This window comes from Lygodium microphyllum, chromosome 27, assembly GCF_053477565.2.
Source record: "Lygodium microphyllum isolate KBCC chromosome 27, Lygodium_microphyllum_v1.1.10, whole genome shotgun sequence".
Taxonomy (NCBI): Eukaryota; Viridiplantae; Streptophyta; class Polypodiopsida; order Schizaeales; family Lygodiaceae; genus Lygodium; species Lygodium microphyllum.
Genome location: NC_141161.1, coordinates 3,775,241 through 3,794,096, shown reverse-complemented (window position 1 = coordinate 3,794,096; position 18,856 = coordinate 3,775,241). Strand labels below are relative to the sequence as shown.

The 18,856-nt window shown below is 39.8% G+C and overlaps 1 protein-coding gene across 1 annotated transcript; it reads left to right on the top strand.

Moving 5' to 3' along the window:
- Positions 1-1,454: 1,454 nt before the first annotated feature.
- On the top strand, positions 1,455-18,738 carry LOC148012020 (putative ion channel SYM8). The gene is made up of 2 exons (XM_087668727.1): positions 1,455-1,479; positions 18,095-18,738. The coding sequence occupies exons 1-2, from the start codon at positions 1,455-1,457 to the stop codon at positions 18,736-18,738; spliced, it is 669 nt and encodes a 222-aa protein (XP_087524853.1).
- The last annotated feature ends 118 nt before the right edge of the window (positions 18,739-18,856 follow it).

The following is an 18,856-nucleotide window of genomic DNA, read 5'->3' as shown; positions in this document are numbered from 1 at the left end:
TAGCAGCAACTTCATGTATAGAGTGCCTTCATGTCAGAGATAATTAGCTTTCATTATTTTACTCCCACAGACCAGTGCAAATCTCGGGCATCAATGGTAGTCAGAAGTTTAGCTACACATCTCAGAAGACTCTTGAATCAGCTGCACTCCGACTGAACAGGCTTTCACATGCTTGTTATCTCACGGTCATGAAATACATGTTCTTTTGTAGCTATATCAACTCCTCAACCTTCTTCTCCTTCTCTGGCTATTCCCTGTGTACGTATTTTTTGGGTCCTCGATCTCCTCCAGATTGATCAGATGGCCTAACTTCAGTGATTGCAGTGACTTAAGCACCTGTCATCAGTGCTGAATTCAGAGCTTCTCCTCCTAGTGTTAATGGCGTTCATGCTTTTGGTCTTAGTGAACAAACAATAACTGATATATCTCCATCGCCACCTCAAATCTTAAATTTCCCATCTGATGTATTCTGGGGCCCTGCTGCTGGTTCAACAAAATGAGTGCTGTGTCATAATAAGGGAGTTCTTCTTCCAACTCTGCCTTCCCCTACTGTAGTCATCCTCTCATGTAATATGATGTTGTAGCTTTTCTTCCCAGCGGAGTTTTTCTGGTGTGGCTTTTTAGCATACAACACGCAATTGTCTCCAGCAAGCATTATGCTTTTTTTTCTGCCAGTCGTCCGTTGCTGCTTTTCTCCCTCTATTGTTGCCAACACGATAGAGTTTACACTTAAAACATAAATATCTCCCTCTCCGTCCTGAAAATTCTTTTTGGTTGAACCTTGCAAATAAATAGATCTCACAGGTGGTTTTCTTCGATTTTCTACAAGATAGGCAGAGGCTCTTTTGCAGACTTGACCGAATTCTGGGATGAACCATTACCCAATATAGAATCAGAATTAACCAAATGAACTGCATCAGAATCTTTTACTGGCATGCCAAACATAAAATTCTTGACCAGGAAGGTGCATCGTAAGTTGATTGCAGAATTTCTGGATTCAAAAGTCTTCTTCAACAGGAGTTAAATCAATGGGAAAATTTTGCTTTCCCTTGGTAACTTTCGCAATAGCAATGAACTCGTCCACCAAACCTTTCAGATTCCTCAAAGGCCATTGTGTTGGACCATCAACAGGAGCATTCAAAGGGTTGTCATGTACCTCCATGAAGATGCCATCCACGCCAACAGCAACACCATTCAGCTTCAGGAGTTGGTCACAGAGTTCCAAAATACTGCGAAGGAAGATTCTAAATAGCAAATCGCTGCTCATCTTGCAAACTTTGCATATGATCCTTTCAACTACGAGTATTTTAGTGAACTTCATATTATAGACCTCTTTTTGTAGCTACCAGTTCCATCTTTCTTGCTTCATTCTGTGCACCCTTCTCACCCCTGTTTATGATTGCAGTTGTTGCCTCCCTAGCTTCATTTAGATGTGCCTTAAGCAGGTCTATAGGATGACAGCACTCAAAATGTCTGAAGGTACAAGCAAACGAAAGAGCTTCTAGACGTTTACCATCATTAATTAGCCTTTCAATCACCTCTGGAGCCTTGGAAATCCATATGCTCCTTGGCATCTTTTACAAACCTTATTTTCACAATGGCTTTCATTTGAAATAAATCATGTTGATGTGCTCTCTCTTGCTCATCATTATGCTGCCCACCTCCATGGGGTCTGTAGGTGTGCTTTTGGGTGAACATCAAATCATCTATTAAACAGTGAGGTTTGATCTCTAACCCACGCAAAAAAAATGCAAACACAACGACTAAGTATGCACAAAGTAACAAATGTCACACACAAACTTTTTGGTGGATTCCACACCTCGAATGCGTAGTAGCACGACATCATTCAAACTATATGAAGCATGCCTTTGATTTGATTTATCCGAGAAACAAAATCCTCTAATGTGTAGGAACTAAGACATAGCCTACATAATTAATAAAGTGAAAAAAAAGGCTCCTAAGGTTTAATGGCTACATGGGGACTAAGGGGAGTATTGGAGGGTGTGAGGTGACCAAAAACAACCACCAAAATGGAGGGTATGAGGTGACCAAAAACAGCCACCAAAATGGGTTTCCGCCCTATCCCCCCCAACCCCATCATCACCTTATCATTAGCCTTGTTTTCCCCCACCCCCAAAAAAAAAAGAAAATTTAAATCCCTCCCTTATCAAGTAGAGCATGGCCTCGACTAGCAGCCCAAAAGTAGCATGCATAGAATGGCAACTAAAAGAGGCTATCAATATTGACTGTAGCAACATAGTAATGGAGAACGATGGATCAGCCCCATAGATTATGGTAGATGGACTTCATGACACCATGGGCACTAGAAGCTATAAAAGGAGTAGAGAATAATTGTTGTGTTTAGCACCTCTTTCATCCTTCTTCGCCTCTTTGTTTAGCACCTCCTTCAACCTTCTTCCATTTATTGTATTGTTGTGATGGTAGCTATGATTGTCTAGCCCATTTCCATGTATTTTCTTGAGTGATTACCCTTTTGAATGTACCTCATACTCTGACCCCATTTTGAACCCTATAATGCATTGTTGGAATATATGAGAACTCCTCTTTCTTTGATTAAGTATTGTCTTGCCTAGGGCATATGAAAGTCTATTCTTTCAATATGTTGTAGTGTTGAGCCCATGATGCTAGCATAACCTTGTGTCAAGTTTCAATATGATAAGGCTTTGCTATCCTACAGAGCTAGTGGAACGTGCTTGCACCTACCAACCAAAATCAGAACTTCGACCCGATTACACATGGCAGCCATGCTAATCTTTCCCATGTGTATAGGCCTACATGCACAAACCCTCTCAAGTCCACCAGAGGACATCCAACCTATTTTCTCATAGTGGTTTGGGCTTGAGTAGCGACATTGAATTTTGTCTCTTGAGGCTATTTCATTCCTTAATGATGGCAATTTTTTTAGAGCGGTGCATTCTGCACCCCACAAATAGCACTCGTACTCTATTCCTGGACCTCGAGAGGTACATCTAGGTCCAGCAATCACTCTTGTGATGTTGTTAAAGCTAGCAAGGTGATTATTTGTGTCAACTAAAGTAGTCCTGGTTTTATCCATTCTACCTTATCGTATCCTAGTTTCCACTTGGATGGCTCTCAAGGCATAAATTTCATTTTTGAAGTTTTTTGGCTCATCAATTCAAGGACCCAAATGCCTTTCTTAGGCTATTCAAGGTGGCATATATGGTCAAATTCCATGCCCAAGTGGATCCCACCCATAAGGTGGCCGTATTAGAGTCATGGATGCGAAAAGAGATGATAGCTTGGCTCATGGCACAAAACAACTGAGCAACATTTGACGATGCTCAAGTAGCGTTTTGCTTCTGGTTTAAGGTGCCCAAAATCTAGAGAGACTACATAGGCTATCAATCCCTTGTACAAGGTGCTTCACAAATATTGAGAAGTTACACAATGCTAGTGTCAAAGGACACTTGATAAGTGTGAATGGTATCTAGTTTTAATATGCTACAGATATTCAATAGTCCAACAGAAGCAGTATGAGTCACAGCTAGGGAACTTAACCAGTTGATCAATGCTTTGAAGTGTGAATGCACATTAAAAGAACTAGCTTGAGTGTGAAAGGAGAGATTTAATCGTAAGGTTTTCTTTTTTCAACCTAAAGTTTAGACTTTAGGAAAGAAAGGAAACAATGATAATGTCAAGCAATAAGTGATGAATATGGTGAGCTTCTTTAGCAAGCAGTGCTATTCTTGTCGTAGGTCATTTATAGGTACCGCCTTCTCACAGCACCTTCAACAAGCGGCTAGTTTTGGATATTTTCTTCTACCACTCCACCACCCAACGTAGCAGCAAATCTATTACTCCCCTGTAGCCCAAGTCATCTATTGGGCAATTTCTCACAAAGATATTGCAGAGCTGTCCCTATCTCTTCTCTACAGTTGCCGGATAGCATTTAGAGAGTTTGTAGAAGCAAGAGGGGATGTCAATGGTTAGGGAAAGGCTTCCACAGAGGGAACTGAGTTGGTTTTGTAGAAGCGTATTGTTGAGCTATGAGCCCAAGAGATGCACAGAACCTTGGAAGATATCATGCATCCTTTATCTTTTCTTTGTTTGTTACAGAGCTACTTGAGACTTTATTACCACACATTGAAACTTAGAGCCTTGAGCTCTTCCCAGAACCACCTCTTCTTTCTTTTCTCTCTTTGTCTCAGACAAAAAATTTGAACCCTTGCTTAGCACCTCAAATGTGAATCTCGAACCAAGTTTCTTGAGCAACACCTCCTTCCTTGAGCTCCTTTACCTCCTACAAGACAATGGATGTGTGGATGGCTTGAAGAAATTGAGATGGAAATATGATTTTGACAGCATGTACAAGGAGAAAAATCAAAATAGGAAGGATTTAAAGAATGCAAGGAAGAAATAAGATGCGTCCACTAACTATCTAGCTCAGCCATGGCTCTAATACCATGTTGAGAAACATGGACCTAGAACTAGATTGGCTATGGTGTGGACGCAAGTCAAACACATGATACATCATCAAAATGAGGAATTGTAACTCAAGTGAATTAGGTTCCAAGATAGATTAGCTTGGACTCATAAACACAATCTTGAGTGGCTCAAACTGATTATACCATTTCATAGAAATGAGTGTCAAATACATGCCTTTATAGTTTTTTGGATATCACAACTTTTCTTCTCTATGCTTATGGGATTTTGGACGTCTCTTCCTAGAGCTACTAGAGCATACATCTTGTCATCTCTTTCATACAAAGCCTCTTATGGGCAAGCCTCTATATCAGGCATCATTTTCTAATCTCAACATGATGTATGTCCGAAAACATCCAACCCACTCGTGAATTTTGGCACTCTTTATATGTGCAAGGCTTGAATAGGATTTTTGCAAAGCTTTCACTTTGAAATATCTATTTGATAATAATCTAGAGTATTTCTATCAGTGCACTAGCCAAGTTGAGATGTTTTTGGCTTTGGAGACGCCAAAATAAGGGAGGAAATTGGCCAAACCTGCTTACAAATCCCATCATATGGAACCTAGTGACTCCGATATGGATTTAGACTTAAATGAAGAGAGTAGTAGTGAGAAAGAGGAATCTAAGGGAGAGGAATGTGAGAAGCCCAAAAAGCCCAAGAGAAAGGACAAGGTCCACAAACCCTCAAAGGGCACCTGAAATTTTTCCATCAAAATCCTCTAGTGTACCAAGTGTAGTAATGTAGGTAACTTGGCTATGAATTTCAATCTTAATTAGTGGTGGTGTGGCATTTTACATATGGCTAACCACAATATAGAAATCTATTGGTATAATGCTCGGATTCAGGATGGGACAAGTTGGGACTTGGCAAGGTGCAAGAGGAGTGTAGCTGGGCCATTGGAATAAACCTAGATCGTAAGTTGCTGCAATGGTTCTAGCAATGGATCACACACAACAAGACCATCCATTTCCTAGAAAGGATCTAAGATGGATGAGGAAGAAATTGGGGAGGCAATGGAGACTATCATCACCCCCCAAATAAAGAGTGTTTCTTTTGTATGCAAGGAGGCCACTAGAGATCAGAGTGTTTGAAACCTTAGTAGTATGATGCTCAGAAACAATAGAATTAAGATCAGAATCCATCAACTTCTATCAATACAATGGAAATCAAAGAGTTACCTAAGCCAAAGGTCAATGTAGTTACTCCATCACACAAAAAGCTAAAAGAAACAACAAGGAAGCCCACATGAATTTCCTGGACTAGAGAAAGTCTACCACCAAGTAGCTGCATCGATGGGAAAGAAAACAATAGTGCTAAAAGACCCACAACTTCTTCCTATACCAAATTCAAGTCCCACATGTATGAAAGGGACCACATGACCATCGACAACATAGTAAAGACTACAATTGATGCTAGGTCCAAAATAACAACCTTCCAAATTAGGTTGGGTTGGAACTAGCTGTTTCAATAGTAGCCAAGGCTTCATTCTCTTCACAAATGGTTCCAACCCAAGTAGATACACAAACTACATGGAGCCCAGTCTCGATTATTATCCCCTTAGGAGACTTACTCAATCTAGTCCCAATCTTCAAGGATCACTTGCTACATAGGATTCAACTCAATTTTCTAATAGTACCGAAACCCAAAGAGGTAGCCTTCACATATCTGCACTAGAAGAGGAAGTTTGAAAGCTATAGTAAGAGCTAGTTCTTTCAAGATGATTGTCTAATCCTACCATTCTAGTCATCTCCCTATAGAGGTCATCAACAATGTTCTACTAGATAGTGGATCCCAAGTCAACATCATCACTATGGCAACTTGCAAGGATTTTAGGCGAATGAATTGGTAGCCAACCCCCTTCTTATTCTGAATGGCTAATAATAGAGAGTGCGGCCACTTGGCATCATCCTATCACCTCTCATTGAGATAGGTAGTGTATGATTCCCGATTTCCTTTCATTAGGGGAGTTTTGAGGTCTCGAAAATGCATTTTAGGAGATAGAAAGAGAGTGCTGTAGACCAATAGGAGCAAAGCCTCCGTAACAAAACTTCTATTTTAAAAAAGGCAAGAAATTATTTTACAAAAAGGTACATTCATAATAATATTATGAATTTGTATTATCAATATATATTTTTAGCCTCTTATATTCATGATTATGACGTTCTTTGAATTAATGATATACAGTCTCGGTCTCTTTTATTTAATGATATGTCTTAATTAATGATAATGGCATGTTTACTCTAAATTCAAATTAGTAAAAATCTTGACACATATTTTTTTCCCTCCTTTATTTTGTCCCTCTCGTGTTTTTCCCTCCTTTCTTTTGTTCCTCTCATGGTAGCCTAGTCTTCTGTGTGTGTGTGTGTGTGTGTGTGTGTGTGTGTGTGTGTGTGTGTGTGTGTGTGTGTGTGTGTGTGTGTGCGTGTGCACGTGTGCTATGGATATAGAAATTTGACCTTCAATAATGCATCCAAGCTCCCAAATCACATCCATATCAATATTTAACTCATTCCAAAAATATGGAAGATGGATTCCTACAATCATTAGCAAAGGCAGTTGGATCACCATGCAATAGGAAAAATGTGGGAAAAGGCGAAGGTATGAGAGCTCGTTCATCTCTGCTTGGAAGGGTAGAATTTGAGATTTCAAGCTTGGAGTAAATAAGAATAGTATAAAAGAGGTTTTGGTGCAACATGTATTTATGCATAGAGAGCTATATTTAGAACCTAGAACTTCAATTCTTCCAATGCATAAACCAAATTGTAAGGATTTCTTTCTTTTCTTGAACTTGGTTTAAGGTTTTCCATTATAACATTTATTCATTTGTCTTGTAGATGTCTATCCCTATAATATTGAGGAATAGCAACCGCTTGAGTCTATTGTTGATGTGATTGATGCGATGCATGGCTTGATTGGAGAAGAGATGTACAAAGGTAGAAAGAAGATAGATCTTGCAGAGAATAGAATATTCTTCTATGACCATTCTTATATTGTCCACATGCAGCGTAGCCAATGGGAATCAATATCCCCCCTTCCTTTGCCAGATTTTGCAAGCTTTGAGTGGCCTTTGCCAAGTCTAGCTACTACTAGTGAGGGATATAGATGTAAATATTTTCTGAGATAGAGCGAGCATTAAAACCTAGTATCTCAAGTAGGCTAAGCAAAGTTACTTTGTTCATGCCTATTAATATCTTTGTTGACTTCTTTTCTAATACTGAGATAAGAAAATAAAAGGCTATGCTTTCAGTGAAGAGACTAACACATGATCATGTTATACAATTTGTTGATGAGAGATGGAACACTAGGACAGAAGGGAAAATTATATGTAAGATAGATCAAGAGTCTGGTTGCTTTAGACCATAATCTTGATAATTTTAGCAAATATCATATAGTGGATCTTGATGTTTGGTACAATGAGGACATTATTGCATTCCTAAAGGTTAGATCATCATGTATGCTACATCAAGTGAGGATGGATTTACAGAATGAAGATATTGAACTACCGTACTCATTTGTGTTCCAACATAATAACAAACGAGTAAGTTTTTATTTCATATTATATTCATTTAGGTGTATATCTAATTTCAATTCTTGATTAATAAACATTTGTAACTTTTTTTAAACCAGATATCAACGAGGAGAGAGAAGAATATACAATGCAAGGATATTGAAGAAAAGATCTCTTTACTATCAATATAAAATACATGTACAAATTTTTGTCAGCCATCTCCATGACTTATACACAAGGGCTTACAATCTGAGGCAAAACTTTTTTTTTTGAGAAGAAACATCCTTTCTAAGAGTCTTTTTTCCTATCTTTGATGCTTTGGTTGCATTAGGGCCAAAAACGCTTCAAAAATGGCACTTGTAAGAAAGTGATTAAGTTGCTAATTAGTTGAGGTTTAGGAAGAATAAAACCTCTAAATTTGGTTGTCCAGATGTGATTAATGAGAGAATATTTGGTTCATTGAAGAGGTCGGCCATTAATTGCCCTCATCTTTTAATCCAGGTCAGGGGTCACCTTTTCGGCCGTTTATTGTCTTGGAACTCGAGAGATTTTGTATTTTCGAGATTTTCGTACGAACTTCGCATTTGTTTGCTCCCGCGTTTTCTTTCTATACACTATTCTCTTTTACCATTCCTTTTGCTGCACTTGCTTTCTATCACTGTGAGATTCTTGCTCGGTTCATTTGCTAGAATGTCTAGCAATACTACTTCAAATAACACAGGCGCAAGCACACGTAAATACAAGCTATCTATTCAGCTAGATCCGACTTACACATCTTGGAGAAGTATACATCATCGAGTATTGATAGATGAGATTGAAGCCAACAGGTTGCGAACACAAGGAATGAAGCATATAGATTTGTGGGTGGATGGAAATATCTATCCCAGGGATCCTTCTACAGGTAAACCACCTCCTTTTTTGAATGTCCATGACTATATAAGATATGCTGGAGAAGGTTATAATGGAATGCTTGGCTACTGTATGAGGTTATACTCTGCATCTTACACATATATAGCCCAAGTGCACGAAATGAAAAAAGCACTAGAAACTACACAAACAAAAATTTTAGAGTTGACAAGTCAGATTGATATTTTGAAAAATGTTAATAATTCATTGCAGAATAAGCTAATACGCTTGAGAGAAACTCTAGTAGGATTTAGAGAGAGGAAGAGACCGTTAAAAAATATAACCAGCTTGTGTGAGAGAGCAAAGAAAAGGAGACTAAATCTTACAAAGAAATATGTCTCTAACATATTAGGCATAAATATCCGAGAGAATGAGGAAAGAATCAAACTTTTGAAGGAAACCATGAATAAGAAAGACATTTTGAGGATTCTTAAGTCACCAGAAAATGTGGATTTGAGAGGTCCAACTCTGAGAGAGTTAGTGAAGGATTTAAAAGGCACAGTGAAAGCAAATGAAATTGTAGAGACATGCGATACTGTGGGTATAAGTTGAAAAGGTTACCGTGCTATCTCTAGATTATGGTTTAAAAATCTTAAACGCAATAGGGTAACTATATTTGGATTGCCCCGAGCCCTTGCAGTTTCCACTGCAAGAATTTCCATGAATCGCAAGATTCCACATGTTTTTGGAGATTACTTTCACATCGAAAGGTCTATGTCCTATGAAAAACAAAAAAAACAGGCAATTTTTGATTACAATGAGTTTAACAATATATGGGTTGATCTAAAAAAGGTGCAAATTGCAATGGTTCACATGTATAAAATCACAGTAGAAGAAAGTTATGGTGTTCTAAAGTTTGCCTTGAAGTTGGATGAAGCACAGATTCAAAAGGGACAGAAGATGGAAAGAATTAGCATTTGCCTCATGAACATGGCATTGGACCATGGCAATGGCGAGGGCAAAGCTCCATTGCATAAGATCCAATCCGAGATGGAGATTTGGTGGATTGGTGCAGCCCAGGTACCAATTGAAAATCATCAAACGTTGAAATGGTTGTTCAACCATACAGGTATTCCAAATATCATTAAGTCTCAAAGTGAAGGCGAAATGTTGGTAGTTGATGGGGTTGGTAAATTTAATGTGGAATGGCATATGAGTGCTGATTTGAAAACTATCAAATGTATGCTTGGAATATGTAATGGTGCAAATGCAAAATATCCTTGCATTTGTTGCATGGAAAGTATTGGATCCAAAGATTGGAGTAGTTTGCGACCAGTAAGAAGAGCCCCAAATAGAGACTCTATAGATTTGAGTAAATTTAAAAACATAGAAGACATCTGGGATCCCATTCTTTCCATCTCTCTTAAGAATGTTCATATTTGTACTTTGCATGCAGAGATTAGAATAATCGATAAGCTTCTCAGGTTGCATCTCGACTACGTATATTCCATTAAGCCATTATCTTTATCAGATGAGTGTATTGATAAATGCGAGGCATTGCTATCGAAAATGGGATTTCATGGGGGCCAAGTTCACTTAAGAAAGGATCCAATACTTTCAGGAAAAACAAGAGATATCTTGGCCGATGTCTCTATGGGAGGCTCAAAAGCTAGACGATTCTTAGGAAATCATTCAGGAAAGCAGGTGAATGCGGCTTGGGAGTGTTGGAGAGAGCTATGTGAGATCACAACAAATGTTGCAAGCACGCCGAGGCTTGCGTTTCTTAGAATGGAGGTCTGGATACACCTTGATGTTTTTCTGAAACTCCTCAGGCAACATAAGACAACATATACATATGCGGAAGAGTTCAAAAGATCAATCACAAAGCTTGTTCAGGCGATAAAAGAGGCATGGGGAGAAAAAGATATCACTTTTTATCTGGTAAAGTAATAATTATTTAATATCAGCTTATTTTGACAGGTTTTTCAATTGGTATAAAATTTGTGTTACTTTGTATTGCAGCATATTCTTCATATTCATGGACCTTTCTTTGTGGAGGAGCATGGCCCCTTAGCAACTTATAGCAACCAAGGCATGGAAAAATCCCACTATCAAGCACGCACAAGTTATTTTCGAAGCACAAGGCATGGGGGAGGAGTTACAAAAAGCAATGCTTTGGAGGAGCTATTCAACTGGTTTTTTCGACGACAACTTCAAAGAATGCAAATAAAAGACGGCAATGACACATGAGCAATCGCACTTTTATATATAAGAAAGAATATATACAAAGCTAGTTTTCCAAAACCCTCACATTCTCTTCCTCCTCAGGAATCTTTCCTCTATAACGTAGAAATTTTTTTCTCTTGTAGCCAACTATAGATTTTACATCAGTTGTGTCTGCAGCTAAGGCGTAGGATGAAAACGCCAAAAAGTATCCTGCTCTAGAAGCAGAGTAACCTGGACCGTAGCCAAAAATCCTAATTGCTGCAGTCTTTTCCAAAAACATTATTTTGTGGGCATTATATTGTAATCCTGAGAAACCTAGAAGCCTTGTAAGAGCTTTAATACAAAGTATCGGCCATGCTGCGTCCTCTGAGAAACTACTATGAAGTACAAAAAAGGATTCAGGGTCAATCCTAGCCAAGTAGTGGCCGAGTGCAATGTCTTTGGTGGTGTTACTAGCAGCTCTCGATCCTTTGCCACGCCCCAAGAAGTTATCTGTATCGGCAATCTCCAACTGCAAATAAAAGCCATACTGAATGAGCATGAAATGTAAGCCTACCAATGTGTAAAAGCAAATTCAAAATTATCTTACCACTTGATTTTCATCGTACTCCAATCTAAACGGATTCCATAAATTAATTGATGATGCTGTCTCATTGGTGTTAGTCAATTCTTTAACATATTCAGACTCCTCTCTTCCAAAATTGGAAATGCCGAGCTCGCTTTGAATGCGATCGAAGTCCTCATCAGTAATACTCAACTCCTTTTCAGCTTCTTTGGCCTTTTCAAAACAAAGAGAGAATGCCTCACCAGCATCAATAAACTTATCATCTAGAGTTTCTTTATCAAGTTTCAGAATCTCTTCCTTTGTTTCATTTTCTGTGTCAATTATCCCATTAGCAGCATCAGATGCCTCTGCAATAATTGCAAGACAATAATCTTCCCTGAGATTAAAAAGTTTTGGAATATCTGATAGTAAAATGTACTCCTTGTCCTTGAAAGGTATACATGGCAGGGAAGGAACAATATGGTGAGAACTCTCATCAGGTTGAGGGTTTGTATCTCCTTGGCTCTCCTCAATGATAGTCTCAGCTTTGAAGTGAGCAACATCCAAATTCTCAGCAATGGAAGCCTCAAAATCTGTATCTACAACCTCCTCTGTTTCCCTTTCATCTGCCAGATCATCCAACATGCAAAAGCTGGCACTCTTTGCTCCCTCCAACTGTTGCTCCTCAGCTTTCATAGGGTATTTAACAAGGATGAATATAATAAAAGCAGCAGATTTTCTCATCATCTTGCAGTTTTTGGAATGAGTGCAGCAAAATATGTCTGTTGAATGAAACCTCTCCATAGAGTGGGCCCTGGACTTCCTAGTAAATACTGCCTTTTCATTTCCTGTTGACCCAATGGGAATATGGACATAGTCAATTGTGCCAACTTCAACAGAAGGACCTACAAGAGTTTCAAACTCCAAAAAGTCCTCCATAATATATTTTTCACAAGATTTCAGAACTTTGTCAAGTTCCCAATCAGGATTAAAAATATTTTTCACAACTCCATAGAATGAGAGATCAATTCCATTCTGAAGCATAAAATCAAGTAGCCTCTCTGATGGAGTGATATCAATGAGCTCTGATACTCCTTGACCTCTCACTACTGGCGTTCACTTCCCTGGAGATGTACTTGGCTTTCTCACACTGGTGGCAGAGGATGGAGAGGAAAAAGAATGCACAGGCTGATTAGCTGTTGATGCACTTGACCCTTTTGAAAGCCTTCTTCTTTTACCAGTTCCTGAAGAAACCTTGGATTGTATGGGTTCAGACATGTTTCCAACTTCTGACGATACGGCGCGATAAGAGAGAAACGATTCAGACGGAAAGGCCCCCTCGCGCCGTATCGGTGATCCCAGTAAGAAGCGCAAGAGCCACAACAAAGGTGGTCACACGAGCTTCAGGAACGCTGAAAAAAGACTAGATCTACAGAACCTCCAAAACGAAGCGAAGAGAGGAAAGCGAAGAAAACCAACAGTCGCCCTCGCGCCGTATCAGCAATAGAAACAAAGGTCAGAAATCGAAAAAAGCCGTACAGATAAGAAACACACCCTTATGTAGGCGCGGATTATGCCACCTGGCAGTACCCATTAGTGTCATACACGTGGCAGTAGCCGTTGGGCAACACGTGGCCGAAAACCACGTGGCGAACAAGTGGACCGGTCATTACTTGACACGTAGCATACGGACCATAAATGCAGATACGTGGCACAATCAGTATCGGACACGTGTCATGATTTACCTGGGTATATAAGTGGTCATTTGTCCGACGTGTACACTTTTCAATTCTCGAGCTCTTCGCTAGCAAAAAGAGGTGTGCCGATACGGAGCGAGGGCGTCCAAACGGTGAGCTCGTTTTCTCCTAATCGCGCCGTATCATCTTCTCATCTCCGATACGGAGCGAGGGCGTGCAAAAGGTGAGCTCGGTTTTTCCTAATCGCACCGTATCGTCTTCTGATCTCTGATACGGAGCGAGGGCGTGCAAACGGTGAGCTCGGTTTTTCCTAATCGCACCGTATCGTCTTCTGATCTCCGATACGGAGCGAGGGCGCGCAAACGTGGTGGTCGTTTTGTCCTAATCGTGCCGTATCATCTTCTAATCTCCGATATGGAGCGAGGGCGCGCAAACGTGGTGGTCGTTTTCTCCTACTCGCGCCGTATCATCTTCTCATCTCCGATACGGAGCGAGGGCGCGCAAACGTGGTGGTCGTTTTCTCCTACTCGCGCCGTATCATCTTCTCATCTCTGATACGGAGCGAGGGCGTTGTTCCATTCTGCTCGCTTTGTTCATATCGTGCCATATCGGAATTGCTCATTTCGTCACTTTCCTCGCCAGTTTGTCTTTCAGTTTGTCCTTCTGGTTATTATTTTACCTTTTCTGGATGGCAAGGACAAAGCAAACTGCAAGAAGAGTGTATTTAGATGGGAAGGACAGTGGGGGTAGAAGAAAGTTAAAATTTGATGAATCTAAGGGGGTAGAAGAAGCTGGTCCATCACAGGCTCCAGAGCATTTTACAACAGAAATCCCTCCTACACCAGGTGTTGTCCTTACATCTTCCATAAATGTTTCTTCACCTGAAGTTGAGGAAGCAAAGGATGAGGCTAACCCTGTGAAAGATTCATTCCCTACAATGGTACCTGAGCCCACATCTGCTGAAGCCACTGAACACCCCAAGCCACAGAAGAGGAAGAGGAAGTCCAGGTTCTTCTATATGCAAAGATGTTTCAGTGAGATCAGGAAAGCCCAGAGAGCTACACAGCATGTCATTCCAAAAGCTGCTTTTATAAGGGTGGTTAAAGAGATCTCTGATAGATTGTCTCAAGTGGCAACTGTCTCTGGTCTAAATAAGAAGTGGCAACTCTCAGCCATTCTTGCCCTGCAAGAGGCCGCAGAAGATTTTGTTATTGATTTCATGAACGACGCTTACATTGCTACTGCCCATGCTCATAGGATCACCCTTATGAATAAAGATTTCAGCATCATTAGCAGAGTGAGGTATAGGTTTGACAAAGTCCTGAGGCCCTTGCCTTCCAATGATCAAAAAGCCTTTGAAATCCTTAACGTTCCCCCAAAATTGTCCAGGAAAGAGAAAAAGCTAAATGTTGAAGATGTTACTGACCTTTACCCTACAAGGGGTGCCACCCAGCAAGAGGCTTTCTTGAGTGAAAAAAATCAGGAGGTGTTTGAAACTGAAGACGATGTTTACAAGAGGAAAGCCGCATCACTTGCTCCCGTCAACAGCGAGAGGATGGGCAAAGTGTATGGGCAGATTCTTGTGAATGTTGCTGGGGAATCTGAGGAGGAATATCTTAGTATATCTCCCGAGGACAAGCCCATGTTGGAAAAAAGGGATCTCCAACTATCTGACTCCGTGGTATTTTGTTGCATAAGGTAAGGTTTTTTGTTGCATAAGTTAAGTCTTTTCAATTATATTTTGGATGAAATTGGTATTGAATAGCTTTTGCTATTATCTGCAGGGCATTGGTGTCCTCTCTCACTCTCGATATCCGAAGAACCATATACATTGTTGATCCACTTCTCTCTGTGGGACTTTTTGCAAAATCTGGTTCTAATATTTCACCATTTTTTCGTAGCTTCGATAGTGTGAGAAATTACCACATCTTTTTCCCTTATGTAGAAAGGTATTTTTCTTTTACTGTAGAGGAGAATTTATGTTCATTTGCTTTCACCCTTCTACTCACCTCTTTTATGAATTTGCAGAGGGCATTGGAGTCTCATCTACATTAATACTCTTTCAAGGGAAATTATCTTTATGAATTCTCTCAGGGGTGTTCACGGTCAAGCACGAATGTATGTTGGAAGAAAATTACTTACTTTAATTTCTTTTATAAATAATATTTTGAACTTACAAAGCTTCCTTTTGCAGTGCTGCTAGACTCGTTTCTACATTTTTGGATACAACATACAAGGATCTTGCTGATCCTCAAAGGCCGTATACTTTTCTTCTACAAGAAGTTCCATTGCAAAGCGATGCGCATTCTTGTGGATGGAGAGTTATCTCAAACATTTGCAGAACAGTGGATTCAAAGCTGTTACAAATAGAAGGAGTGAATGTAAGTTTATTTCATTTGATGTTTGTGTAACCCTTATCATGATGTCTTTTCACTAACTTATAACATTTATTCTTACAGTGTAGAGACTATCCTGAATCATATATTTGGTGGATAAGGGAGAGATGCATCGAGCTGATTCTAGACAAAGCAATCACACCGTATGATCCTGACTCCCCTCTTCCTCCCAAAACTTCAATGGCAAAGGGCACAAGCAAGGGAAAGGTCAAGGGAAAGGGTAAGGACAATGGTAATGGTAAAGACAAGGGCAAGGGAAAAGGCAATGGGACCACTGCTGCAGAGTCTAAGAAAAAAGGAATGCCAGTGCTCTCTCCTCTTAAATTTGATCCATCCCCTCTTAAGCCCCAAGAAAGGAGACTACCTGTAAAGGTCAAATTTTTTCAACAATCAAAGAAAGGCCCTGTGAGGAAAAATATCTTTGAAGAAATCGATAAAGAATGAAAATAGCAAACATAAGCATACACGAGCCATTTTATTTTGGCTTTGTACATTTTTATGCAATTTTTGTACCTCATTGTGTAATGAAAATTTTCACTTGTAAATCGAATGTAATGTACATTTTATACACGAGCCTTATTATTTTGGCCTTGTACATTTTCATGCAATTTTTGTACCTCATTGTGTAATGAAAATTTTCACTTGTAAATCGGATGCAATGTACATTTTATTTATACACATTCGAAAGGCGACTTGCTTCACGATAGCTTATGAAGTTCCCATTAAAAAATATCTTGAGGATAGTCTGTTAAGATAAATTCCTGCCAAGTTTTCATTCTTAAGGTCCCAAACTCACAATTGTGGGAGACAAACAACTCGTACAAAAGAAAGAGCGCTCGGCTCTTTTACCAATTGTTACACCATTCACTTTGAACTTATATCTAGGGGATGTATTGTCTAGCAATTCCAAGGTATCCCTCACATCTTTCAGACTCCAATTGGAAGTAACACTCACCTTCTTTACTTCTTCATGCGGAAAAACGTGCACCACAAGTTTATATGTTGTGTTCTCTGTATCAGAATCCAAGGGAACCCAAATACCCAATCTTCGTTTGTATCGCCTGTAATCAAAGGCCAAAGCAAGATTTTGGCGAGGGATACTGTAAGCCAAAGCCAAGGATTGAGGGCATGCACTGCACCTCAAGATATCACCTTTATGATCGCACTCTCTAGATTTCCAATGCGTCCCTATAGTGTTGTCCAAATCCTCTTCCGAAAAGTTTCTACTTAACCAGGATACCTTCGTTCTTTGTAAATTTGCTGTTTTGAAGCAAGCGACGAAGATATGGAGGGGTACAAACCATGATAAACGTATTCTTCGTGAGATCCTTCCAGCTGTCATGGACTTTTTAATATCCTGAGATATTTTGAATTTGAAACTCTGCACTGTTACCTTGTCAGGAATCTCCCAATTTAGAGATGAAAGACTTGGCAATGGCAAATCTTCAATATTCCCGTACCTATCCGCTTTAGAGGGAACCACATACTGTGCATAATATATAAAAACCTTGCATTCACTATAAAAAGACACAGTTTGATCGGCATAAATAATGTCTGCCAATACCTTATGAATGGCATGGAAAGTCCCACTTAGGCTTTCCACAGGTTGCCATTCAATACTTGTTGACGGAAAGATATCTACAATGACAAACCGTTTGTTAGAACTTGCATAAATGGAAAAGAATTATATACGTTATTCAACTTATAACTTACAATGTGTTTGTTGGGGAACACGTTCGTTTGGAGGCAAGTGCATATCCTTGACCATGTAAACATGTTGCACCTTGACAAACCAGCCTTCGGGCATAATTTTGAAGGCAATGATACGCCCCTTCCAGTGATGGTTTATATCTTCTCGTTTTCTTCTTTTCACCTTATGGGAGCCCTTGCAAGATGGCAGCATGGTAACCCAATCATTTACAGCAAAGGTTTTGGGCTCAAAATTTCCATCTACTCCCTGGCTATAGACTGTGCAAGAGTGTATTAAACGAGAAGGGCGCCTGGAGGAAGCCATGAAAAGAATGAAAGCGCAGAGAAAGAAGCTCAAAGAGGGGTGAATGAACTAAAAAGTAGCGCCAAGAACCCAAATGAGTATGTATTGGGCGCCAAAAACAATATTGAAAGATCTCCCGACTTTCAAAAAACTCATTATTAATTTCATCACATCTCTGTCATGTATTTTGTCAGATTTGTAAGTAAATAACGTCTTTGGGACTCCAAAACATGTCAGACTTTAGGGGTTTTGGCTAAAAAAGAAGAGAGAATCACGAAATGGACTCCACTATCTCTAAAAAAGAGGAGACAAGAATACCATATTCTTGCACACGTGGCGAACTCTCTTTGGCCCTTTCCTTAATCCCGTGATTAACAAAAGTGCATTTTTTGAAGCGTTTTTGGCCCTAATGAGTAGTTCTTGCTAAAAGAGACAAGGAGGAAATGGAAATGGACATTGCAAAGCTTGAGTTTGATTTCATAGGGACATCAGTCATTTGTCGCAGTGGAAGCCCTCTTATAATGGCAGATCTGAAGAAGGTGTTTGTTTCAAAGTCACGTTCTATTAGTGTGCTTGCTGAGGTTGAAAATGCGGATCAGAGTGATGCAAGAGCTTTGCGAGTCGTTCTAAGTTTAACAACAGTCAAAGAGGGATTAAGAGGCCACATAGTAGTGGAGCTGAGTGACCTTGATAATGAGCCATTGGTAAAGCTGGTTGGTGGGGAGGTGGTTGAAACGGTTGTTCCTCATGATGTCATTGGGCGTTTGATGATCCAATGTGCTCGTCAACCGGGCCTTGCGCAGATCTGGGAGAATATTCTTGGTTTCGATAATGCTGAATTCTACCTCAAGAGATGGTCACAACTAGATGGCAAACTGTTCAAAGAGGTTTTAATTAGTTTTCCTGAAGCTATACCTTGTGGTGTGAAGGTTGCAACTCAAAGGGGAAAAATAATTTTGAATCCCTCAGATGACTACCAGTTAGGTGAAGGAGATGAAATCCTTGTTATAGCTGAAGATGATGATACATATGCACCTGCTCCTTTGCCACAGAGAGCTTGAAGACTATTGTAGGAAAGCAGGAGAATTTCTGGAGGGGAAGGAGCAAAGTCATTGGCTATTTTTGAAAAAGCAGGAGAGAACGGCGTGTGGTATACTGAAAAAAGACACCAGAAGAATA

Excerpts from the sequence above, each read along its gene's own strand:
- LOC148012020 (XM_087668727.1), top strand. The coding sequence starts at position 1,455 with ATGACAGCACTCAAAATGTCTGAAG. Across the intron at positions 1,480-18,094 it reads AGCACTCAAAATGTCTGAAG|TTCTTGCTAAAAGAGACAAG; the intron begins GTACAAGCAAAC and ends CCTAATGAGTAG.